General features: G+C 39.1%; 4 protein-coding genes across 4 annotated transcripts; 3 read left to right on the top strand and 1 right to left on the bottom strand.

Annotated features, from left to right (window-relative positions):
* The first annotated feature begins 3,601 nt into the window (after positions 1 to 3,601).
* On the top strand, positions 3,602 to 4,576 carry LOC135639155 (B3 domain-containing protein Os03g0120900-like). The gene has a single exon (XM_065152947.1). The coding sequence runs from the start codon at positions 3,602 to 3,604 to the stop codon at positions 4,574 to 4,576; it is 975 nt and encodes a 324-aa protein (XP_065009019.1).
* A 3,716-nt stretch (positions 4,577 to 8,292) lies between these two features.
* Positions 8,293 to 12,585, top strand: LOC103984440 (uncharacterized). The gene is made up of 4 exons (XM_065152945.1): positions 8,293 to 8,470; positions 9,131 to 9,399; positions 11,865 to 11,976; positions 12,218 to 12,585. The coding sequence occupies exons 1-4, from the start codon at positions 8,293 to 8,295 to the stop codon at positions 12,226 to 12,228; spliced, it is 570 nt and encodes a 189-aa protein (XP_065009017.1). The 3' UTR covers positions 12,229 to 12,585.
* Positions 12,586 to 12,714: 129 nt separating this feature from the next.
* Positions 12,715 to 16,292, bottom strand: LOC135637638 (flavanone 3-dioxygenase 2-like). The gene is made up of 4 exons (XM_065150305.1): positions 16,018 to 16,292; positions 15,705 to 15,952; positions 14,217 to 14,541; positions 12,715 to 13,269 (listed from the first exon to the last, which is right to left on the bottom strand). The coding sequence occupies exons 1-4, from the start codon at positions 16,213 to 16,215 to the stop codon at positions 13,027 to 13,029; spliced, it is 1,014 nt and encodes a 337-aa protein (XP_065006377.1). The 5' UTR covers positions 16,216 to 16,292; the 3' UTR covers positions 12,715 to 13,026.
* A 2,634-nt stretch (positions 16,293 to 18,926) lies between these two features.
* LOC135638150 (uncharacterized) lies at positions 18,927 to 23,913 on the top strand. The gene is made up of 6 exons (XM_065151125.1): positions 18,927 to 19,153; positions 20,167 to 20,318; positions 21,565 to 21,674; positions 21,777 to 21,862; positions 22,919 to 23,026; positions 23,351 to 23,913. The coding sequence occupies exons 1-6, from the start codon at positions 19,044 to 19,046 to the stop codon at positions 23,478 to 23,480; spliced, it is 696 nt and encodes a 231-aa protein (XP_065007197.1). The 5' UTR covers positions 18,927 to 19,043; the 3' UTR covers positions 23,481 to 23,913.
* The last annotated feature ends 1,688 nt before the right edge of the window (positions 23,914 to 25,601 follow it).

Below are 25,601 nucleotides of genomic sequence, written 5' to 3'. Positions count from 1 at the left end.
GTGAGGGAACCAAATGGACGGGAATCTTGTCTTTTACCACTCATCAATTCCTCACACTCGTGCTCACTACAGTGAATTCTATGTGTGTGACTCTCTCACTTCAATGGCTGGCTTTGGTGGTTCTTCTTCCACGCACTTCTGACCAAGTAAACTCACTCTAGAGAAAGACAAGTGGCATCAATGCTTTGGGTCTTCTTCATCCAATAACTTGCAAGTAAACTCACTCTCGAAGACCTGTGGCTTCCGACATGCTTTGGTTCGTTCTTCTAGCGCATGGTGTTATAAGTGAGCTGAGATAATTGGATCATGTTAGTCTGAACGTGATCAGAAAAGCAATACATTGCAAACTCTCAGTTACAGCACATACACCCATGCAAAAGTTAATGCATTAACATGTCTATCACCATTGGATGTGTCTCGAGGAATTAAGCAAGACTATTTATTTACCGTATGTAGCACTAATTGGTATGTATGAGGTATAAGCTCATCTTGACTGTGTTCTCGACCTCTACCCATCACCTCGTCTCTATGGATTTCTTTTTCTTAAGCTGTCCAACAGTAAGTGGCAAGGGGAGATATGCATCGATCATATACTGCACTTGATCATCCCATATCTACGTCGGCATCTCTTACATCAGTTTCACTATATCACATCCTTCTTCTCGATTGAGATAAGTCAGATTATCCTATATTAACGCCTCTATTTTGGGAAGATCGAGTTCGTACTTCATGTGCGATGAAAGACGATATTTAATATGATGAGTGCCATCCTTCCATCAGGTAATATTATTTTGATTTCATAGTACAGAAAGTATAAAACTATATAACATGATTTTGTTTAATCTTAAAATCAAAGATAAAGAAATTGATTTTTGTATCACTAACATAAGATAAGATCGTGAGAGAACGAAATCAGGATATATGAAATCTATAGTTATACATTTTGGTGATTACTCAGGCAAAACAATTGTTAAACTGGATAAGAAAATTAGACACAAATAGGACAGCAAAATCAATCTTGAAATTATTATCAAGCTAATCTTGAGCATGAATAGTATCGATCGAATTCAAGGCATGGTTGACTTACGAACAGCCACGACAAACACACTAGAAAATGACCACGTACTTCACGTAGCAAATACCATATCCACGATTTTTGTGATGCGATGATGGCATTTATTTCACGTCATATTTCATCTCACCGAGTCATTGTTCTTAGATCAACATATTTTTCTCGTGTGAGCATTGCTTTGGTGTTTCCCATTTGTTTGTTTATATTAAATTCAATTGACCACAACATCCATACGTCTGTCCAACATCAGCCATAGCTTTATGTGCCGGCCTTTTCCTCTACAGTAGGACAAACATGTTACATGGTCCCCTCGAGTCTCACCATAGTGGGTGTACATCGTTGACTCCACGCATTATCATCGAGGCAAAATAAATAATGTTATCCTATAAAAAATAGTATGAACCTTATCATTATTTTCGATTAATCTAAACTTGATTCGTGAAATTCATTCAGATACTTGATAAACATGCTGTGTTATTTATCACAACGAAAGAAAAAAAAAAGCTCGAAAAATATGTTACATCAATAAAGCATTTAAAGAAAATATCTCTTACAAAATTTATAACTACTAAAATGACACGATATAAAATAGTCTCTTCCTTAGGTTCTTTATTCTGAAATCACTACTTTATACGTTTTTGACATTCTTCGTAAACGAATGTGTATTGACTTAACTATCGAATAGGTTTCATAGGATACACCTTCGACATAAACTTTTGTAAGATATGTGATATACGATGTGAAGTACAGACAAATTCTCCTACCAAATTTAACAGTGACATATCTAAACATATGCGAAATCAAGATCGAATAGATTGAATGAACCGAAATAGATGTGCTCGATTGAGTTCATCCCCTTCCAAGAGGTGGGGGGTTTAATCTAACAATTAAATATAGAGTTGAAGTAATCTCTTCCATCAGCCAGCTAATCTCTTCTCGCTGTTGTGGATGTCATCTAAATGTGAATTGAGATGGAGTAAAAATAGTAAAATTTGAAAGATTCCAATGATATATATTGAGTATTAATTTAATTTAATTTATTTTTTTTTTCATTTTAATGATGTCTAATCTTCGTATATATTACTCTTAGGAACTTGGCTTGCTAACATCTCGGACTCACCAAACAAGCATCATCTATTGCACTTGCTTGTTGATTTTAATGATTGGTTGCCAAATGAGTGTCGACGAAGGTTCATTGATGCATTGGCATTGACATGCAGTCATAAGATTGAGAAATGAATAAAAATTTCGCTTCTCGAGTGGCTCCATGAGTCATGCTAATTAATTATCAAAGGAGATAGACTTAATTCATGCAAATGTACAATATCTTCAATAATTTTAGAACATATATGCATATTGTTATAAGAGATTTTGATTGTCCAAAGTGTGAAAGTTTTTAAAATCAATTAAAGTTCGGTCTTTGAATTTTTCATAAATTTGGTATCAGAAGATTGGAGGGTTTGATACTAAATTCTACAAAGATACCCCAAGAGCATATCTAACAAAGACCCTTCCAATACATAAGTTCAAAGTGATTGAAGGTTTTAAGAATCATAACTATATTGTATACTAAAATTATTATAGATAGTCTAAGAAATACATTTAGAGTTTTCCTATAAGAGATTCTGACTATATGACACGTCAAGGTTTCGGAGTAAATTCCAATTCAGTATTTGAATTTATCATAAATTTGATATCAGGAGATAAAAGATTCGATAATAAATTTTGAAAAATTATGTCGAGAGCATATGTAACAAAGATTCATTCGATATCTAAGTTACTAAGTGGTTGAAGGATTTAAAAATCATAAATATAAATATGTTGTATACTCAAATTAGTCGAGATAGTTTGAGGAGTATACTTAGGGTTGATTAACCAATAGAGTTATACGGAGAGTCAATCCAGGGGCAATTATGAGAAATCATTAATTATTTATCAATCGTTGAGTCATTTGTTGAATTGTTAAAGTGTTATAATTACCACATATAAATTCATGTTAGTGGAAGATATGCTGATTAATATATTGAGATGATTTAGGATCTAAGATGATATCAAAAAGATGTCCTCCATGATGATGAGGAGATCAATAACAAGAACAAATACACCACACTGAAAAGAAGTTAAAAGAAGGATCTCTCTAAAGCAATACACCATACTTTTCCTTTCAATTTTAATAATCCTTTTATTGTGAAATATATATATATATATATATATATATATATATATATATATATATATATATATATATATATATACTTAGTCATCTATCAATAGAATTTGCATCGCTTAACCCCGTCCACTCCTTTGTAGAGTTGATGTCACCACCTTCCCTTCTCTCACGTAGCTGTCAGAGTTCTGCTTCTTCACTAACCCTGTTTTATCTTCGACCCTTCTTATCTTCTTCCAGAAACCAAAGCTGAAGGTATCCAATTCCACATTTATCAGGATCAAAAGAAGAGAGTATATAGTGGAGTAGAGCTACTAGTCGTTCCATCTTATCCTTTTCTTTGGTTCCTTTGGGTTCGTCAGATGGAATTTTTGCTTGAAAGAAAAGAGAGTTTCTACATCACTGACAAGGAAGAAGAGAGCTCCAAACAGCCTCCCTTCAATCCCCCCTCTTCTTCTCCTTCACCGGCATCTACTGCTTTCAAGTGGCACGATAGCTCGTCCGGTGGCGGCGGTGATTTCTCTTTCATGGAGAAGGAGCACATGTTTGACAAGGTAGTGACTCCCAGCGACGTCGGGAAGCTGAACCGGTTGGTGATCCCGAAGCAGCACGCCGAGAAGTACTTCCCGCTGGACTTGTCAGCCAGCGAGAAGGGGCTTCTGCTGAGCTTCGAGGATCGGACGGGGAAGCACTGGCGATTCCGCTACTCCTACTGGAACAGCAGCCAGAGCTACGTCATGACCAAGGGGTGGAGCCGCTTCGTCAAGGAGAAGAGCCTCGGCGCCGGGGACACCGTCTCCTTCGGCCGCGGCGTCGGCGATGCCCCACGCCACCGCCTCTACATCGACTGGAAGCGTCGACCGGAGAGGCGTGGCCTAGCCCGGATCCCTCTCCCTGGGTTTTGCTTCGACCGGTCAACCGGGCCGTGGAGCGCCAGGCTCGTCGTCCCACCGGCGGTGGCGTGCGACCACACCTGGCAGGGGCGCACGTACAGCGCTGCCAACTCAGGTATCGGAGCCGGACAACTTCTACTTCCGCTGTACTTCACTTTGCCGGCCCCGAAGCCACCACAGATGGCGGTGCAACAGGTGACCAGCAGCCGAGTGCCCCTTGTTCACGACCACGCCGCCGTTAAGCGAGTTAGGCTGTTCGGAGTGAACCTAGACTGCCCTGATCGAGGAGACGACGCCAATTACCACCGCAGCGTGCGGCAGTTGCATCCGACGACTGCTCTTCCGTTCCTCCAGCCGCTGCGCGCGGAAAGCCAGACACTGCTAGCCTCGTCGTCTTCCCAAATGAGCAATCAGCAGCGTTCGCCACTGGATCTTTGTTTATGAGGAAGAGAGGACGACCTCATTTCCATTATCCTTCTGAGCAACTATATTTCGTTTGTGTGTACTCATTTATCTTCTTCTCTTACGATTGTAAGTAATTACATGGATATAGAGATCTCCCTCTTGAGTCCTACGAGTCATTACCTCCTCGTTGAATCAACATTTGTTTGGCTATCTGCTGATTTCCTTTTTAGATCTCTCGTCTTGATCCATGTGTCTGTACTATATGGATATTGAGATCATCTGCCTCCAAGCCAACTTCTTCAGCTTCATCTCCCTGAGATCAGCAGTCGACATGCCCTAAAGTGGAGGACAGACCGTCAAAGAGTCGTACAGGTCAGATCTAATTAGTACTCCTCTCATTCTTGCATGACCTTGATTAACATATATATGCATCCTGTCACAATTCGTCTACATTTCTTGGGAGTAGAAAGCACTGTTAGGCAATCCAAGTTGTTTGAGGTATGATGAACCAGCTTCCAAAATCTTTTTGAGGGGGCAATGGATGAACAAGACAAGTACTGAATCTTTATGCAGTTCATTAAGATCATCAGATGTCGGACAGGCTTTGCTCCTGCTGCATATTTAGCTGGTTTTAAGTGTACGTCTTGCTCCCTATGCACAGCATGAAAGCTGTAAGCATTTGTAGCAGGTGATGTGGCGGATTGAATGTTCAGTTGAGGGTTGCGGAGAAGATCATCTACATGTTCCCATGAGATTACTGAGTTGACTTGCTTGGTTGTGGTCATCCTTATTACTTGTGCCTTCCAATTAGTTCTCATAGTTCATAAAATCTACTAAGAAGTCAAACACAACCAAGTGGCTATTGAAGTTGGAGCTTCCTATTGACAAAGTTAAACTAGAGTGTCATCTTTCAATTAAAGTGTACATGCTTCTTCTTTGTTTCCCTCTTCATAGATGCAACTTTTTCCTCTTGGCAAGAACCCAATCTAGTTCTTCACATTATGTTGACTGTGTTTCTAAGTATATCTTTGTGATTAAACTGTCCAAGTTCTACCTTTATATTACATTTATAGTTTCTTCGAATTCAAATAGTTCTCCTCCTGAGAAAAAAAAATTACAAATTCCCTATAAAAATGTTTCATTTTTTTCCAATTTAGAATATATAAATGCATCAGTCAATCTCCTCACTGTATAGTTGCAAGTCATTCTTGTATGGATCAAGCATGAGTGACTTGGATTGTGATAATATATTACAGATTATGCTCTTACTCATAGCTGGGAGTCACTGTTTTTTTCTATGATTATGATGAAAATTTTGGGATAAATTTTATTTATTTTAGGCCATACAATTACGTGGTAACCTACTATTTTCATTGGAAGATGCTCTAAGTAAATGTCTCAACAAGAACAATCACATAAATAGCAATACTATTTGGTTGGTAACTTTCATATGGTGAATTCAAATTGAACTTTTCTTGGCTGATAAAATATGTATATTGTCACATGAAATGGATCAAATTGGTCTTATAGGCTAACAAAGAAATATGCAGATTTTTTTTTCTCCCACAAATAGTAATTTGTATGGATGACCATATAACAACAAGACTTCTACATCATTGTTACATACATAGTAACTAAAGATCCATATGCTATCTAGTCTCAGTCTCAGAGATTTTGAGCATTAGTTGCATATATATCAGGGAGTTTGATACATGATGAGAGGCATATTTGTCTTTGTCCATATGTCCATATGTACATTAAATTAAGGCATGACAATACCTGTAAGTGTCAGTGTCTTTATGTTTTCTATTTTTTATTGTGATAAAATTAATATATAAAAAAACTTCATCATTAAATAAGAGTTGAAATGACACATGAAAGATCAAACAAAAGATAAAACAAGAAACCTGAAAGTGTTGATCTATGTGAAACATTATATTTAGGGGGCTCTTTTCTTCTATCCCAAGGATAGAAACTAAGATTCATTCTACCCTTTGGAACTTGTAATCCAAAGTCTTGTGTGGGTAATCAACATGAGTGCAGTTTAACTGGTATAGCATGTTAGACTAATTTGAGCAAATACATGTTATTATCATCTTTTTATAGATCTTTAAGAGCATGAGAAATTGAGAGGGTTTAACGTATTGGACAAAATGTTATTCACCAACAATGCAGATGGTGAGGAAGAACAGATGGTCTGGTCTGAAGCCTTGTGAATGGAGTGAGCTGAAGAGATGATATGGAGAAACAAAGCCATTGCAAGAGACCTTTTCGTTTTGGATGAATCAAACAAGTGATTAATTACCGAGGCCTATTAGTCAAAAGTCTGTGGATTCCTCTCAGAGTACACACTCAGAAATAGATGGAGATTATGAAGGTGTGCAGAATCCAGAAAAGATTATTCTCACGTTAGCTTTTCATAATATATGTCCACATAATGTGAAAGATCTCATTTTCATGAATAGGACTTTGACTGGAACAAAATGTTGTTGAATAATGGACTCATGATCATAATTTTCTTCCCCAAAGGGTTCACTTGATAAGAAGAGATTAGTGCAAAAAGGTCTGCTGCAATGTCTAACAATGGGGGGAGGGAAAGATCATATAATGAACTCAACAATATTGTTTGAGAAAGGAAGGAAGACCAATACCAAGTGAACATGTCACAGACCTGCTATAAATTTGATCTTTACTATTGATTCAAAGTTGCTGAACACTTCAGAATGCTATTTTCATAGAACAGCTTGTCTTTATGATAATGAATATAAAAAGCCTTCATATAAGATATCTAACTTCTAAGATCATATAGAAAGTTTATTGTTGGTAAGACAGTTTACTGTGCAGTTAGCTAAGTTCTAAGATCTTTTTTTATGAGTTACTTTAATTTGGAAATCTTCTGTTTTATTCCATTAAAACAAATGTGTAGTGGAAGTAAATGTTGGTGGAACTTAGCACCACATTCTACTACATATGTTAAGCAATGAAGTCAACTTAAACCATTTATGGTGCTGGAGATCATGTCATAAGGAGCTTCCATTTGGTGAACCAAATGTTCCATCTGTTTCTCTATGATCTTTTTTGTGCTCAATCCAACCCTTAGAAATGCACACATAAATCACTAGATTCTGTCTATAAATGCATCATCATCATTGGTTTAGGAGGAAGGTGTGTTTCTCACACTCAGATAACACAGCCTTCTTCTCACACTCAGTTCATATGCAGCAGCTAACTTATCCACAGGTCTGGTGTTACCTCCTTCCTTCCAATGAGAACAGAGACAAGATGGTGCAGTGTGTCCTCATCTTCCTTCCATGGTGGTCCAAGTTCTAAGCTTTGGGGAGAGACGACGTGGATGAAGCCTTTTGCCATCTGTTTCCATCCCTTGGATGCGCTCCCATCGTCCACCATGAAAACGTGGCTGTAGCAGCAGTCCCTGATGCGCCTATATATCTCCCTTTCGGCCGATCGATTCCACCAATTACCACCGCCACCGCCACCACGAGGGCCACCATGGAGAACGACCTCTCTTTCAAGTGGTGCGGTATTCTACTTATCATGTGATGACTCTCCTCACTTCTTGCATTATTGGCTGTCCACCGTTACAGTTGATGGCAGGAAGGTGTTCGACCCAAGACCACTGCCACATACCATGTTCAGCGAGCAAGGAGTTGCAGAAACGCAAGTAACGCCGTAGCTCCATTGATGAAGTGGAACAAGGAAACAAATTGTGCACACAAGAGACAAAAAGAGTAAAGATGACAGTGAGAAGTTGTCAGTCAGAACTGAGAGCGCGGACCATCTCCAAAGTCTTCCTCTGCCCTGTCGCCCCCACTCCATGGCATGCATTTGGTTTGCACGCCCACCGTGCCAACACCGACTGCCGCGTGCTGCATGCTGCATGCATGTCATGGGCTTCAACTGATGAGTTCCTCAGTGCTTTTGTTTGTTGCCTCGAAGAAGGAGAGGATTAAGCCCAGAGAATCTTTAGGGTTTTGGATCATAGGAAACCCCTTTTTACTGTTATCTGCTAAAGTGGCTGAGTAATTAATACTTTCTCTAAGGCTGTTGTTAGTACCACCAAGAAACCAAGGACCAGCTGCATGGCCCCAACCTATATAAAGCAAGGTCTTGGAACTTTCTTTCACTAGGTTTTCTTTCATTATAATAGCTCAGCTAAATCATCTTCAACCTAATATTTTCCAGACATGATTGTTTTGTACATGTATATCTTACTCCACAGAGAAGTGGATATACGATCAAGAAATGCTGCGGTCAATGGCTTTAGGAGATGCATGCGAACGGTGCAATATTTGCCTCCTCTTTTCACGGTTAAAAAGAATCTCAAATAATTTACATAATTAAGATGTAATTTCATGAATCTGTGCCGATCCAATCTATATGGAGTGGATATAATTGGTAGTTTTAGCTGCATATTTCGAACACTGTTAAAAGGGATGAAATGATTTAACTCAAAAACAATCTTAAATTGACTCCAAAAGATGAGCCACCTTCTTAATTTGGGAGCCGGTTTGGGTTCGGTCTGTTTCGAAACCGGTTCGTGTACGCCGCTATATTGTACGTATACATATGCAGAGCGCGTCACGTTTCACAAACTAGGTTTCTGTTCATCGCTTGTCTGTATTCGGGTTCCCCTTCTCCGCCTCCTCGACCGCAAGAAAGGGAGGAGCAGATTGCGGCAGCATCGAGCGCCAGATTTCGTCGCCTCCCCTTTGCCAATGGATCCCTTCTCGTTGCCTTCTTCGTCGAGCGCGTCGTCGGGGCAGTCGGCCCCGTCGCCCGAGGTCCTCATGGACCAGCTCAAGTCCCAGCTTGCCCAGGCCTATGCCGAAGAGTTCTTTGAGGTAACCTCCTTGGCGCTCAAGACCTTGATTCCTTGACTGATTCAGTAGATTATACTGCTTGCTGCTGTGTTTGTTCAATTTGTTTCTCGATTTGTTTGTGACATTCGAACTTGAGATTCGATAAACCATCGTCGTCTGTGGCCGATCCATTCGATCTTTGTTTAAGTCGCCGTATTGTTCGTGTTGGTGTTAAACGAGTTTCTTTCGTCTTTTCTATTACGATTTTAGGGCCATCTTTGGAAAATCTGTTCCCCCATGATTATTAGGTTCGCTTTGATCTTTGTTATGTGGTATTATCCGTACACCACATTAATAGCTTTCTGGGTATTCTTGACAAGAGACAGATTGTTTGCACATCCATCGTCAAGTACACTTAGTTTATTGATGGATTGAACTTATGGATTATTGCATTTAATGCATGTACCCGTTTTCAATTTTTAGAAGGCTAGTTAGTAAATCTCTTCCTCTACCCTAAAACTGGCCAAAGCTGAAGTCATATGTATGTGGCACATTCAGGGAATCCAAACTATCACATCTTCTGATGAAATGAAATTATGAAAATGTCTATGGCTATATATCTAATCTACATTGCGAAATAAAGAAAATTTAATGAGCTTATAGGGTGACCATTAGAATGTGTTGTGTTTATTGTCTCCTGGTTGGTCTAGTGTCGGGTTAGTTTGAGTAGCTCACCAACGATGCTCATTTCTTTTCTTAAGAGTATCCCAACATTTTATTTGTTTAAGTTTATTACAGTAGGGGCTTACCCTTAGCAATTTCCTCAGCCTTTTAAAAGCCATAAGCCACAAGAAAATATCCCTCCATGAAGAATTCCAGTGAAAACAAAATAAAAAGATGGCTTTTGTAAATAAACATCGTCATCCAGGATAGGTGTCTATCGTACAATTTGTAACTTCTATTATCTCGTTCCATGCACTGGTCAAATGTATAACCACTTACTATCTTTAGTGATTACCTCTGCTTCCAAAGTTCAATCAAGCAGATTATGTGATTGGAAACTTTGAATACAACTAAACAAAAATCTTATATATGTGGTAGAATATCTTCTATTTTTAAATGCTTGTAAATTATCTTATGGCATAGTATTATATTGTCACTACTGTTATGATTGTTAAATTTAATTACAGTTTTATGGCATGTCAGTATTATCTGGTAGTATCAGTTTAAAAATTAGATATTTCTGTGTAAGTGAATAATATATGCTGGCAATCATTGCACTGGAAACAACTGATATAGCTTGATAGTAATGGTTTTAGCCATTAAAAATTACCCAGGCAATATTCTGCTGTTCAAATGTGTCTTTTACGGTATCACTAATGCTGAGTTTGTATTGTGACTCTAATTTGTGCAATATAATCATTAGATGTATTAAAGATTATTCTCTGGCGAACTGGTCAGTGCATTGTATCTGCAAAATGTTTTTTGTCTTTAGAATGATTTGTGATTCTTTGGCTACCTGGAAGATAAACTGGATTTGTAGCACTGGTCGAGGAGGGGGTGATAAAGATAACCAATAACCTTAATCATATATATCAGTTTCATAAATGTCCGGGCAAAGCATTTGCTTTCCATCACTGAAAAAAAGCATGTTTCCTAGTAATATTTGCAAGCAAATATGCTGATATAGTTGATTTCGTTGTAAAAAAATTGGAAATATACACTTCAAAACAACTTAATTAGTTCAAAAAAAATCAGTGCCTATGTTCTCAATTTTCCACCATGAAGTTTTTTCTCTTTCAGATTTTGCATCAGGATCTTGGGGTCCGTTTATGGAACGATCTTTTGATCCAACTTTTGGTAGCCTCTCAAATGCCTTTGAGGGAGCTGCAGCCTCAGAGTACACTGAAGAGATTGTTTCCTGAGATCTCAATTCAGTCTGAATGAGTTTGACTATGGATAGTTTTGTTTGGCTATACCACTTTGTGATAAATTAAATTAATGCCTTCTAAACCAACTGCACCATCATAAATCACAGTATGCTTTACTTTGTCTCACAGAAATATGATTTAAGCTTGATGTATATTTCGTGTTTTTTCTGTTACTGTTGCCACCTTGGGCATGACCTGGCCTCACATGTGAGGAAGAGAAACAAGGTTTGGATGGGCACACAAAGTGCCAAACAACCACCACAAGGGTGAGAAGTGCATAAGTTGCAAACAACGAGCACACAGTCCTGATATGAGGAATTGAACCTTCAATCTTTTTAGAATCCATCGGGAATCATTACCACCCTTGTAACGAGATAATGACAAATTTCACTATTACTATGTTATCATGCACATGAACATAGCACCAAAAGTTAAAAGTTTGTGCAAGTTGGTTCATTCTGTACACCTTCATTGGTTGTCGTTTTGTGGCTCAATTTCATTTAAAGTTCTACTAACCATGTTTGGCTGTGTCATTGCTCATTTGTCTTAAGTTAATGCGCTGCATTTGTGCTACAGACAGTAAGGAGCAAGTGCTTTGTTAGGTGCATCGCAAAGCCTGGAACAAGCTTGAGTGGAAGTGAGAGTAGTTGCATCTCACGTTGTGTGGATCGTTACATCGAGGCAACCGGTATCATTGGTCGAGCTCTTTTCAGTTCACCTCACTAGTTTTAAACTTTTCTAAGTTCAGCAGGGTTTTGAGCCCCCTTGCAAGAATATGCATTCATTCTTTTCATGCAATTATTTTCGTCTTGAATCTCCAGCTAGTGGTGGCTTTGGACGTGGAACTTTATATCTTGTCGCAAGTAAGAAAGCAAATTTGCAATGTTATTCCAATAACTTTCTCTCTCTGTCTTGTTTATTTTTCTTAGTGGGAGGTTAACACAAGTGTCTTCGGAGATTGCATTTGAGATCTTTTGGTTGAAACTTTTCCAGCCTAGGCTTTGCATTTTTGCCTCTGACAAATGGTTCACATACTGACAAATGCATCTTTCAGATCAAAATGATTCGTCTATTTATGTGTGACAATTGTCATCTGTATATGGCTGTGGAATTATTGACCCTCATGAAGCCAAAAGTTAATTGGAAATTTATCTTTTGTGTGGATGATTGTAACTCGAAGGATAAATCATATAACTGGAGATGATGTGTAGTGATGATAAAGGTGGAAGCTTGTCATTTCTTTCACATATGGACATGATTTTGAAGAGAGAACAAAAAGAGGATAGAAGATTTATAAGCTTTGTCCATGATCTATTGCATCCATGCCACTCGAATCATGAGGTATCATCTTAATCGTTGCCTGTTTTGATCAAATCTTGTTATTCGTGTTTTGTTGGATGAATTATTTTAGCAAGGCCTTCGTATCTTTCCTTCGCAGGATCTCCAGCAAACCATTTATTTATATCATACTTACAAGCAACGTAAAGATACTGATGACGGTTCTATTTGCAAGGAAGAGACATTATTGCCATGTCTGAAAGCTTCGTATGAGCACTACGAATTTGCCTCCGTATACCAAAAACTTAATACGTCCATAGCTTACCGTGGACAGCGCGGAGGCATGTCAAGAAGCAGCATGCCAGATCATCTGGTGTACTTGCTGATGTGGCCACGATACCAGCAACGTAGGCCGCCATCCTGGGTCGCGTGGGATGCCTCCTCCCTCGTCGGCAAGCCATTAGCACTCGAAGAGCTTCAAGCAATGGTCGTCGTCCAGGTTCCTGCTCCAGAACTTCTTGTAGTACTCGTCGAAAGTGTAGGTCCGGTACACGGGCCGAGCCCGGTCGCCGACGAGCTTCTCCGGCGGGCTGATCACCACGCTGCTGCTGGGGCAGAGGAACGACGCCACCGATATCCTCTCCCTCTCCGAGTTGACCACCGCTCGATGCCACACGCTCCTGTACCTTCCGTTACTCAGTGCCTGCATCAACATAGTCGCGCCAATGGACAAACGTCACCTTCTTCTCGATCAATCCATGAAAAGAAGAAGCCGCTCGACAATTGGAAGAAGAAGAGGGCATCGACAAACATGGTCAAGAGCAGTTGGCATCAGCTACCGCTCACCTGTTCAACTGACAGCTGATCTCATACATGGAACCAAAGCAGTCTATATCTCTTTTGAAGATGCTCAGGAGATTGTTTCGTGACAGTGGAAGACTAGTTCACAAAAGATGGAGGTCAATTGTAGGATCATAGCCAATTCCAAGATGATCACGATGACCACGAAAAGACAGATGAGTACAAAGACCAAGCATCCATCAAGTTTACCAGGATTCCACGGCGTGCAGTACCCATTGTTTTCCAGTGCGGTCAAGAACTAATCATATTCTTGACTCGGGGATCTGCTACCTCCCAACGTACATTAGCTTTTAAGAACGCAAGTAAAATCAAATGCTGGTCAAAGAAGACCAACATTGGAACAAGAGATTTTGGCTTGGAAGCAGTGGCGGGCAAGGAAATGGCCATGCTGACCGTTGACTATAGTACCGCCCATGGTGTGAGCTTGGAAAAACCCACCTATTCTTTCAAGCCCAACGTTAGATCACAAGACTAGGAGGAAAAAGTACTCTTCGTCCATGTTCGCCAGAGGAAATAAGCATGCATGTGTTTGTGATGCTTTTACCCTTCTTCCCCCAGTTGCAGAAAGTACCAAATGGCAACAACTAAGCTTTGATCCTTAGATGGAGACGTATACCAAATGGCTGAAAGTACTAACAACAATGTTGCTTCTTTTCCATGCTTTCTACCGTATTCTTCTGACTATTTGACCATCCTCGGTAGGAAAATTAGTATTATATGTAGAGTATATTTGAAGGACAAGAAGAGCAGATCTCAACGAAGGCCAGAGTTCGTCAAAAGCATCGGTACCTGTAGTTGGTCACCGATGTTGATGACCAACGCGTCGGGTTGCGGATTGACAGCGATCCATTTGCCGTCCTTGAGAACCTGCAACCCAGCGACGTTTGGGTCCTGAAGCAGGACGGTGAGGGCGTTGGGGTCGGTGTGAGCCTGTAAGCCGTAGGTGAGCTCCGGCTCTGGGCACTTTGGGTAGTAGTTTACGGCCATATGCTGCTCCTGCTCCCCCAGCACCTTCGCCATGTAGCCTTCCTCCAGCTCAAGGCTCAGCGATATTGCTCGCAGGAGTCGAAACCCTAGTCGACGGACTTCCCTGCAGTAAGTGCTAACCACATCCCTGAGACAGAGAAAGGCAGAACGATTAGGTTCTTCATGACATGGAGAACGAATTGATCTATGAACAAAGCAAAGAGCTTATAATCTCTGAGGCAAAGATTAAATATACCACCTGTTATAGATCTGTGATGCACCCAGTAGCTTATGATCCAACTGTTTGCTTTGAACCTTTCATGTGACTTCACATGCTGTGTGTGAGCCTCTGATAGTAAATGTATGTATGCTTATCTGTCTGCTACATCTTTCATTTCCCTATCACATGTTAATCGAGGACCAGAAGGGCGTTGATGAATAGTTAATAGATACAAGGTGCAAAAATGACCTACATTTGCCACCCTCAGAGAAAAAAAGAAAAGGGTTACTGTTCGTTCTTCCTTGTCTTCTCTCTCATCTTTCATCTTTGAAATGTCTGCCCGTTTTGTACTTGTCAAAGAGAAGAAAAACATCGAGTATACGTTTTAGGTGAGAAGTCTCCATTTACAAGAAAGAGGGACCATTTTCTACATCTTCAACAAGTTGGAGAGGACTTTTCCTCTATGTGGATAAACATTGAAGGGGATCAGCTAGTGCTTTGAGCAGATGTGTCATTGATCGAGATATATGTCATTGGTCCTACTCCAAGATTGACAAAGAAATTCCTTATTTCAAGCTACATAATTCAAGCAGGTATCCATAATTGATTCGCCCTTCCCTTGACAGAGTCGATGTTTCATAGTAATGCATGAACAGTGGCAACATGCAAGGCTTAAACCAGGGAAAGAGTGGTCTGTTGTTGTGCTTCTCTCCTACATGCAGTCCTGAAGGTAAGAATATAAAGTGAGCTCATCAGTCATCACTTGCTGCCAAGAATTTGCATGGCGTGATCTCCGTGTGCAGAGTGTCTGCATGTATTAGATGCGCATCGAATCTCAGATTTGGACCATCCTATATATGATTAGTATCTTTTGTGGGGTTTATATATCTTGGACGCATCTTCTTGTCCTATTTTTTGAGGAATAAGGTTCTCACCCTGATCTCATCTGCGAAATGTAGACGGGCAACATGACGCTGACAAAAACTGGGTGGAAGGTCTTCTCCAGCTTCCGGTCAACAAATAATAGTCTATAAAGTTCTTGACATTAGATGGAGGGAGAGAGAGAGAGAGAGATGGGAGTGAAATCTTGCCTAAATGAAGCGGGATTGGAAGGCCAACCAGGCACGAACTCCTCCAGCGGATAGCAATGGAGCCGCAGATAGTCTCTCCAGTTGCGGACTGTCTCCTTCTTGATATTGAAGCTCGTCGACAGCCTCATCTTCTTTGCTGGGTCGTCCGAGTAGTGCTTCGCCTTCTCCTCGGGAGGGAGGCGGAAGAACTCCGAAGCCACTGCCATCATCTTCTGCATCGACTCCAGCGGCACTCCGTGGTTCACCACCTGTGTACGTATACGTATACATGACCACGATGATACACAGCATCATGGAGTACCTGACGACGTACCTGGAAGAAGCCGAAAGACCGGCAGGCGTCGGCGACTTGCGCTATGATTTGGAGCTCATCCTCTGAGCCGAGATCGATGGTGGGGATGTTGGCTCCTCGGATCACTTCGTTGAGGCGAGGCCTCTGCGACTCCGGGCGGACGTAACTCTCCGGGATGGAGACGTAGTCGGAGACCGCAGAGAGAAGTTGGTCTGCCATCGGACTGAGCGGGAAACGGGAGAGCGCGCGAGCGAGCGAGAGAAGGTTGTGCGAGGTCGAACGGGGAAACGCGATGCGCAGATATAAGATACGGTCTTGACTTGGTTTCATCTAGTCGCCGTTTTCTATGAGTGTGGCGTTTGTTCTCATTTGAAGTGGGACCCACGTATCGTCTCACCTCTGACGTCAGGTTTGGTACGAAAGTGAGGTCACTAGCGAATACACGTCGCACGCATGCGTCATGCTTCAATCTGGAATGACGTCATGTTATTGACGTTATTTACATATAAATAACGTCATGTTATTGATGTCATGTTATTTCAGAAAGTACCCAAATTCTCATAAAATATATTTTTTTATAACTAAATATTTTAATTCTGATACGATATGCCTGTGTTATTGTCTTGTATCGTCTTCCTCCTCCTTTTATCTCATTGACCTTATAGTCAAAAGAATTATCATCGTACTATTTAAGGTATTCTTTTCTGGCCAATTGTAAAACCTATACCTAGCATTATCTTTATCATTATCTTCTCTTTTTTTTATCTCGTCGAATCTATCGTAAAAGGGCCCATCACCACTACCGTAATTTTTATGGTCCACTTTCCTAACTAAGAAAGATGCCTCAATCGAATCCACCTAATAATGGAGGCACATTGGCTTCCATCGAATTTGGTTGGATCCAACAACAAAAGTGTAACTTTCACGACCCCTCTATTTATACCTCAATTATTTACCACGAACCCTCCTCTTCTTTGCTTAAGGCCAAAACAATCACTTGTACTTTTGTTAATATCGAGAATCATATCCCCTCCTTCCTCGCACAATAATAAATTTGATTTAGTGAATACAATAATAAAAGGGCGTGAAAGATAACAGTGCAGTGGTAAAGTGATATTTTCACGCAGCAACAAGGGTTGCTCCGTGAAAAATTTTTAAAGTTAAGATACTCTACAACATGATTTTTTTTAAAAAAAATTCACCTTATATAAATTTATATTTATATATATTTTTAGTAAAACCTGAGAATCTCAGCTACTATGATTCATGGAGAGTAAATAATACTCATGGTAATACAAGAATAAATAAAATTCCTAAATCCAAATCACGTCCTGAAAACCCGATCTACCTGAGGATGCTTATTATTATGACGATACAAGAGTAAATAATACTCATATCATCGTAGATTAAAACCAGCTTAATCGTTTTCAGGTTTGGTGCTTCCCGTGACCACATATTTAGCCTGGACAAATAAAAATTAGTAGACCATGCAACGCATGCCATCTAATTCAATCAGTAAACAACGATGCGTTCATAAACGACGATTATCTTTGTCCCCTCCACTTTCGGCGGATGAAGACTCGCGAAAAATGTTAGTGACCGATGGCAGCCTGACAGGATTTCTTTTTGTTGACCCATTTCATTGGTCTCCCCTAATATAATCTTCCAATCAAATCAAAATGATTGCTGAGAACATGATGTAATTGTTGCGTGCGTCACAACTATTAATTAATTTCTTCCCCAATCTCTTTGATTCGTGCTGCCGCGCGTGACGAGTGATTGCAAAGAATGACAAAGAGCAATATCTGTCCACTCATGTATTTTTATATTAATATTTTTTTAAAAAAAATAAATGATGAAATTCGAGATTCGAATCATATCTTATAATAAATTACTATTGATTAAATATATTAATGCCTTAGTGATGCATTTTATTGTGTTAAATAGTCATTTGTGGAAGGAAATAAATGCTATATGATAAGGGATCATTTGATTAATTATTCGTTTTGGATGATAGACGTATCCATATAATTTTATCTTTTCGAAGCATGCAAATTAAAAAAAAAAAAAATCTCTGAGGTTAAAAAAAATCTGATAGACTTATGAGCTCTGGATTAACACCAATGCTATATATATCGGTTGTAGTTTGATCACAATATGTAATATGATATTCTCGTATATTGTTTGTCTGCAACTAAAAAAATTAGGTTTGATCACAATAATTTTTAGATCCATGAATTTCGTTGAATGTAAATAATAATATAAAAAATAAATGTATACGAGTGGATTAGACTTCTTGGACATGAAATAATATACAACAATCAAATCAGTTACTGTAAAAGAATAATTATGAGAGTAAACTAAACAGATAAGGATTTGCCAGCAAAATGCCACGTGTTTTGATGACAACATCGATTGTCCTCGTCATTCCGGCCAAAAGATGCCTAATTGACACGTACTCAGAGTCTTCGCCGCATTCGACAAACTAATAAAATATATTATTATAGCTTGAAGATTTGCATCCTCACCAAATTGAAGCACATGTTTATTTGTTTCAATAAGGCTTCTCCTTTTTCCTTAGAAAAAAGATAATTCAGCTTAACTAAATTTTAAGTCCCCATTAGATAAAGAAGACTCGTCTTATGTGACATAAAAATAAATAATTTATTTATTTGTGAAAAGAATGATTCAAATAGAAGGGAGTGGTAATCGGATCCACTCAGTCGAGGCGGAACCCGAACCCGGCGGACCATCTTGCGGTTACAGGATCGATTTCGGGTCGGGTTTTCGTTGAATGAGTGCGTGATAGGCGGAGCCGCGGGCGGGACAATAATTCCTTCAAACCTGGCGAACAGTAGAACGATTCGGATCCGCACCCGACAAGCGCCGGTTACCCGTAATAAGAGGTAGAAGAGTGGGGTTTGCGCCGCCTAATTCTGCTAGGGTTTTGAGGAGGGGACGACGAGCGAGGGGGGCGAAGCCGATTCATCTCGTCGCGGCCAGCGAGATCGATTGGGCGGAGTGGAGCGGGGCGAGGCGGGTGGGCGATGGACGGGCTGACTGTGGCGGAGGCGGACCTGGTGGTGTACGTCCACCCTTCCAAGGCCAACAAGGTCCGACACGCTGTCCTTCGCCAGCTCAGTTCCCTGCTCTTCACGTAGGCCATCCCCGCCCTTCGTAACCCCCTCCTCTATGAAATCTTTCGGTTCGAAGTTTTTCTTTGTCCGTTTTGTTCCCAGTTCCTCTCTTTTCTTCGTTTATTGGTACGTTCTCATGTCCCCTATTTCATATTGCGAATTGTTGGGGATAAAACTATGATTCTCTCATGTATGTATAATGTAAGGAACAATTGTTAGACATTTTTGTCTAATTCTTGAAGAAATTGTAATATCTAATCTTTCTGGTTCCACTTTCTAAAGGGTAATATAGCAACCACCTTGGTTTTTCCACGTCATAAGGGCAAAGATCTTATATTTCACATGAAAGTTACAATCTGTCATCTTGTTTTGTCCACTATTTATGTAATGTTTGATGCACTTGCTCCTTTGATGTTATTTAAGAGATGAACTTTTGAGAGACTTAATTTTGTTTTCTCATTAGTGATAGAAGGAAGCATGATAGACAACTTATTGATAAAGATGATTGGATGGGGACATGTATGATGATGCTGGTTCATTGCATGTCGATTTGTTTCTGTTTGTATGCTTAAAGCTTGGGTCTTAACTAAGTTAAGTAGTTACTTTGATAATTTGGTGGGAAAAACTGGACTTAGTTTGCTACCGATTGTTTTCTTACTCTTTATTGGCCCTACAATTTCTTGGATTTCCTTTTGACAGCCTTAAGCCAACTGTAAACCATTTTGGAATGTCAAAAAGATCCTTTGGATCTATGGTCTAATCCTCTCTGGGTTCAATATTCCTCCCGTGTGTAAACATGAACATGCCAGAGTAAAAAACGAAAAAAAGCCATAACCACCACCAAGTTGTGTTTGCTAATCTAAGTGATGTTCATAAAACTACTTTCTCTCTTGGTTATTTCATTTAAAAATATATCTAGTCATAAATGTTGGTTATCTTTTCATCAGTCTTGTTGCAAATAATGCAATACACACAAAATGAAGCAATGTCTCTATAAGTGCTTCAACAACTCTTTTCTTTCCTTTTGCAATAGATATGATGAGATATTTGATGGCGTGATATTGGCATATGAAATTGATATTCCTGGCGAGCATGCGAAGATTCTTTCGGGGCTAATCCCATATTTTGAAGTTAAAGTGAAAGCAAATTTGCTGATTTTCTCTCCTAGGCCAGACATGTTATTAGGTAAAGCACATCATTTCACAAATCATTCTATTTTATGCTTGTACTTTTTGTGTCTGAACATGTTGTATTACAGATTCTCTCTTATATCATATTGTCTTCCAGCCTGAGTCATTCTTTAAAAAAAAGGGCTAGTAAGTTGCTTTTGAGGTGAAATGTTTAATATATGCTTTTCTGACTTGTGAAGCTGTTTAGATAAGAGGAGGAGGAGGACGAAGGGGGGAGGGGGGGGGGAGGGAGTTCAAGGATATGCAATCTAAAAATGAAAGATACTCCTAGAGATTTTGACTTAGTTTGGATTGTAAAGAATGATGCATGGTTTTATTATGAGAAAGATTCTTGGGAACTTTCTAAATGTGATCATGTTAGGTTATGTTCCATGCTTTGCTTGCTGACCACTCCGAGCTAGCACTAAACTGCACACTATTGAGCCATTTTCTGTTATTATACTCTCATACCTTGTGCTTAGCACCTTCATTCTATTGTACTTTTATGTGAGGATTTTTTTGTTATGAGTTGTGTGGATTTTGATTTTATGAGTGTCATCAGCAACAGAAATTAAGTTTCCTACTGAAACCTATTTCATATTGTTTTAATAAGTCCATCATGTTCTGTGGTGCTTCTTTACCTCCTTTCCCAAATATTATGTTACTCAGCAAAGTGTCATATACATTCACTCCTTTAGGAGTCTTACTGTCTTACTATTTCTATGGCCATCTTTTTGCATGTTCTCTTGGAATATGGTTTCTTTGAAGTTGCTATGTTATTTTCTTATTAATTATATGAAAAACAAAAACCTTTAAACCAATTTATGTTGATATGATGCACTTTTGGCACCATGGAGCAGCTCCATTATTGTCCTGTGCTTCACCACAAGGTTTGTGATTATTCATATAGTCTTGTGCTGTGCATATCAAACCAGCAGAAGTGGCAATGGGATGCCATTTTTGAGACATATTAGCATGGTACAGAAGTACGCATCTCTGTACAAACTAGTTTCTCACCATGCCTTTTCCAAAGTAGATTGCTCATGTCTTGATATTTATTGATGATGCTAAGGGTCTGTTTTTTGCCATCTGTTGCTACTATTTGCTTTATCGGTTCTGTATGCCCAATTTCGAAATTGTATCTCAAGATTAATATCTGGCTATACGGAACTAGGCAGTTTAACTCTGCAATAGAATAATGAAGTCTGAGCCTTTTTCTCATGTTTGGATTCTTCTTGATTCAATGTGGTTTGACTCTTCAGAAGGCAAAGTTGTCAAGCTGGGAAAGGAATCCATTCATGTGATTGTATTGGGGTTTTCTTCAGCTGCCATAATGTTGGAAGACATTCGTGAAGAGTTTAGATATAAGATTGTAAGATTTTGTATTTTCCTTTTTTAGGATTCTAAGGTACTTTTACATAGTAAAAAGGGTTCATTATCGCTTCATTTTGACATTTTCTTTTCATCATCTCAGAAACATGGTGCAGGAGTTTTTGCTAGTTCCTCCCACAAGCGGCATGTTATTAAAACTGGAAGCATGATACAATTCTTAGTCAAAAGGTGCAAGCTTACAGATATCTTGTTCTTGTACATTCTTGTCATTTTAATACTGTTCTCTAGTAATGGCTGAGTTCCTATTTGACCATATTGTCTTAGGCTACTCAATGCTAAAATTAAAAATCTCAATCTCTTCTTTATTGTGACTCCCAAACCTATTGTAATACATATTCTAGCATACTCATAGAAGAGTTTTGGGGAAGTATCTGAATAATAAAAATATAAAACTGTCCAAACTTGCAACCCAAACACCAAGGTCTTAAACCCTAAGTAGGGCAAACCTAGATGCTAATTTGAACACACGTACATCAAATTGTTGTGCTGCAACTCATGACACCTCAATATGAAAGTCCTTGGAGCTTGAGGATCTGGGGGTGTAGCTTCACTTACCGCTTCATGTGATAAGAGGATTATTGCTGAATATGTCTGTAGCACAAGCTCATAAAAAATTGTCAACATGAATTTTTAATTGACCTAATTATTGCATCCTCGATACTAAGGTACAGAATATGTACTGAGATATAATAAAATGGGATAACAAACACATTGTGCTTAATTGTCTCAGTAGAGATGCTTCGTGTCTGTTCTTTTTCTTTCTCCCCCTCAAAAAAGAACTGACATGAGTTGAGGGAAAAAAACTGCCATGAGGGGGAGATGCCTGAACATCATTATATGTCAGTTCTTTATTTTTCCCTCTTCCCTCATGTTCCAGTTGTTGACTTTGGATCAGCTGTTGTTTCCTTCCTATAGACCATTGATTTTAGTTGAAACTAATAGAAAGGTCATAATGATTCTCCAAAAGCACAAGAACAAAGGTTGGCTGACAAGAGCTATTCCTGCTTAATTTTTTTGAACTCCTCTGGAAGCTAGTAACTTGGTGAATAAAGTCAAATTGGGTTTTGGTGAGATGCTAAAATTATAGTCTTAAGTTGTTAGAAATGCGGAAAGAATTTACATTTTGTTTTCATCTTTTATCTTCATTAGTATTTGTATGCTTAGATGTTTATTAAAGAAACTCATTACCCATTTTAGTACAATTGACAATATAATGTCATATAGTTTGGATGAAGAAATACTTCATATATCTGGATCGTTGGTTCCACCTCACACTGGATGCATCCGATGGTTATCCAGACATGGCGTAGAAGATGGATCACATCCAGACAGGTTTGATTCTATTTCTCCGTTAGTCTTTCCGTGTTGTTTACTTGCAATTTGGATTATTTTTTGACAAATAGTAAATCTTAGTGCACCCCTTGGTGAAGCCCATGACCCCCATTCTATTGTTGTTGCCTTAATATATTATTAATATAATCATGGGCTGTTGATAGCAGAGGATATATTTATTCGTTCATTGGGAATTTTTAAACCATCTTTTACCAGGTTGTTTGGCAGAACCTTGTTCCTCGGCTAACCACTTTATTGATTTTCTTTTTCTTATTTGCTAACCACATTGATAATGCTATAAGTTACTATCTAAAATTTCTGCAGAAGTTTGAAGGAGCTGAAGAAGGATGTTACGAGGGAGCTGCAAGGAGAAGGCATCACACATTCTGCTCGAGGAGAGAAGTTTCTAAACCAAACTCGCATACACAAGTCCAGAAAACGGGCTCGTGAATAGAAATGAGAACTCCGAGGAGCCTCTTTTCTGGTTAGCAACACTGTAGTATTAACAGCACAAAACCAAATTGGTTTGACGAGGATGTATTCTGATTTTGTTTTTCCGAATGGAGGAATATATTTACGAAATGTTATCAGGCAACTCGACCAAGAGGTTACAATCGGAGGGGAGAGGGGTGGGGTACGGTTTATGGTTCTTTGTTCAGAGTGGTAGCATGGTTTGCATTCATTTTTCATTGTTCGTCTGTTGGCCATTTTGGAAACTATGGTATACATATAAAGCTAATGCATGCTTTCATGTACTAATTTTGCTGGGCGCAAACTCGAGGCTAATATAAAGCCAACGAATACAAATAATTTGAGCCAAAGTGTAATCCATTTCTGCTACAATCGCAAGTGTTCTGTACTCTCTCATCTGAGAGAGAATCTTCTGATTTATTACTGGCCGTCGTATAACGTTGTTTCCTTGGTATACGGGTAAATTGGTGGGTGTTTACATTCTCGTGAAGCAGCCAACATCTGTCATCATCACCTCCAAAAATCAAAGTAAGTCTTTTCTAGTCTAATGTGTTTGGTAGAGTTAATTATAGATTATTTATCTAGATTTATTTATTCTAATAGGGTGATTGTTATGGATGAAGAGAGCGGCGTGACGAGAGGTGAGGGTTGTTCTACGTTTATGTTGACGTCGATGTAATTATCGAGTAGTCTTTTCGTCGCTCTGCATTTGTGTCGGTGTTAACGCAGTTGTCGAGTGGTGTCGCTCTACATTTATGTCAACGTCGGCAAAAGGATCGCTTGGCATTTGCATTGGTGGTCCTTTTGTCGCTCGACAATTGTATGGCATCGATGCAGATGGTGGTGGTCACCTGGTCACCTCATCGTTCACCCATTGGGTGAATTGCTTGACCCAAAGTTGAGTTGCTGGGGCTCTTGCTGCTCCCCTCGTTGCTGCATTAGTTTTAGCATGGGTATGAAAAAAGGGAGATGGGAGGCTCGCTCGTCGTAGGAGTTCTATTCGTTGTGGTTGTCATTGATTAGGAAGATAAGTTCTGAAAGGCTGGTAAGCCAGCGGTTGTCGAGCTCCTTACGGATGTATCTGATGGTAGTAGAAAAATATGGGTCTTAGAATTCAATGTTAAGTACGTCATCGTACCTATCATCAACGTAGTTGTCGAACAACCCTTACCTCTCATCGTTGCTCTTCTCATCCATAATAGCCACCTGCAGTCACTAGCGGCGCTGCCATCTTCTACCATCGATGTCGTTCACCATCACCAACCGAAATATTAAAATTATATTTTTGTAATTTATTTTTATGTTTTCGTTGATAAACCGATAACATTATGATAAATAGACTTAGATATTTCATTTTCATAACTATAAGAATGTACCTTAAAGTATAAAGACTGAGATGCTAAAGGTAGCTAATTACGTAGCATAATCTATAATTAACCCTATCTGGTATCATTTTCCCTTGCTCTCTAAAGAAGATTAAAGAGGAAATTGACAATCATCCTTACTATAAGAATCAAAATATTATCCCTCGTTCGATCATATGCCTCGATTGCTGTGACTTAATATTGCCTCGAGTGTACGGGGATTTGATAGATGAAGAAGAAGATTAAAGAGAAAATTGACAAGATAACAGTCGGTAGCTAAGAGGTAAGCAAAAAACAAAAAAAAGGAAGGAAGAAGGAGATGATAAGGACGTCCACTACATATCCCGACTTCTGTTTTGAAGGATTATGCATGTCATATAAGTAAGAACACAATATTCGGAGGATTATACGAATCTGGTAAACTACGGGACCGGTTGTTGCAGTGATGTGTCTGCCATAGATGCATGCATTAATCTAATACTCAAAGGTTTTCATATGTTATTATGAATGGTAGTTAACTTAATGTCTCTCTTAACTCTCTCTTATTGTATATTAAATAGCTAATCTTATTGGTGCGAGGTTTATTCAGCATTTACTTCCACATTGATAATTTTGAGATGAATATATTCATCTATTACTTCTATTAAACATTGATCGGCTCAATATAATACGGAAAAATTGTATCCACTCAATTATAATTGAAAAATACTTGAAAAATTAAGAATAAACAATATATAGAA

This window comes from Musa acuminata, chromosome BXJ3-5, assembly GCF_036884655.1.
Source record: "Musa acuminata AAA Group cultivar baxijiao chromosome BXJ3-5, Cavendish_Baxijiao_AAA, whole genome shotgun sequence".
Taxonomy (NCBI): Eukaryota; Viridiplantae; Streptophyta; class Magnoliopsida; order Zingiberales; family Musaceae; genus Musa; species Musa acuminata.
Note: the sequence above shows the minus strand (reverse complement) of the source record. Positions and strands in the feature narration are given on the sequence as shown.

Bases quoted from the DNA above. Each gene is read 5' to 3' on its own strand.
- LOC135638150 (XM_065151125.1), top strand. From the start codon at position 19,044: ATGGACGGGCTGACTGTGGCGGAGGCGGACCTGGTGGTGTACGTCCAC. The intron at 20,319-21,564 runs GTAAAGCACATC...TTGACTCTTCAG, and splicing joins TAGGCCAGACATGTTATTAG to AAGGCAAAGTTGTCAAGCTG. The intron at 21,863-22,918 runs GTGCAAGCTTAC...AATGTCATATAG, and splicing joins ATACAATTCTTAGTCAAAAG to TTTGGATGAAGAAATACTTC.
- LOC135639155 (XM_065152947.1), top strand. From the start codon at position 3,602: ATGGAATTTTTGCTTGAAAGAAAAGAGAGTTTCTACATCACTGACAAG.
- LOC135637638 (XM_065150305.1), bottom strand. From the start codon at position 16,215: ATGGCAGACCAACTTCTCTCTGCGGTCTCCGACTACGTCTCCATCCCG. The intron at 14,542-15,704 runs GCAAGATTTCAC...TCTCTGTCTCAG, and splicing joins TCCAATCCCGCTTCATTTAG to GGATGTGGTTAGCACTTACT. The intron at 13,270-14,216 runs GTACCGATGCTT...ATGTTGATGCAG, and splicing joins ACATCGGTGACCAACTACAG to GCACTGAGTAACGGAAGGTA.
- LOC103984440 (XM_065152945.1), top strand. From the start codon at position 8,293: ATGACAGTGAGAAGTTGTCAGTCAGAACTGAGAGCGCGGACCATCTCC. The intron at 8,471-9,130 runs GTGCTTTTGTTT...ATACATATGCAG, and splicing joins TTCAACTGATGAGTTCCTCA to AGCGCGTCACGTTTCACAAA. The intron at 9,400-11,864 runs GTAACCTCCTTG...TTTGTGCTACAG, and splicing joins ATGCCGAAGAGTTCTTTGAG to ACAGTAAGGAGCAAGTGCTT.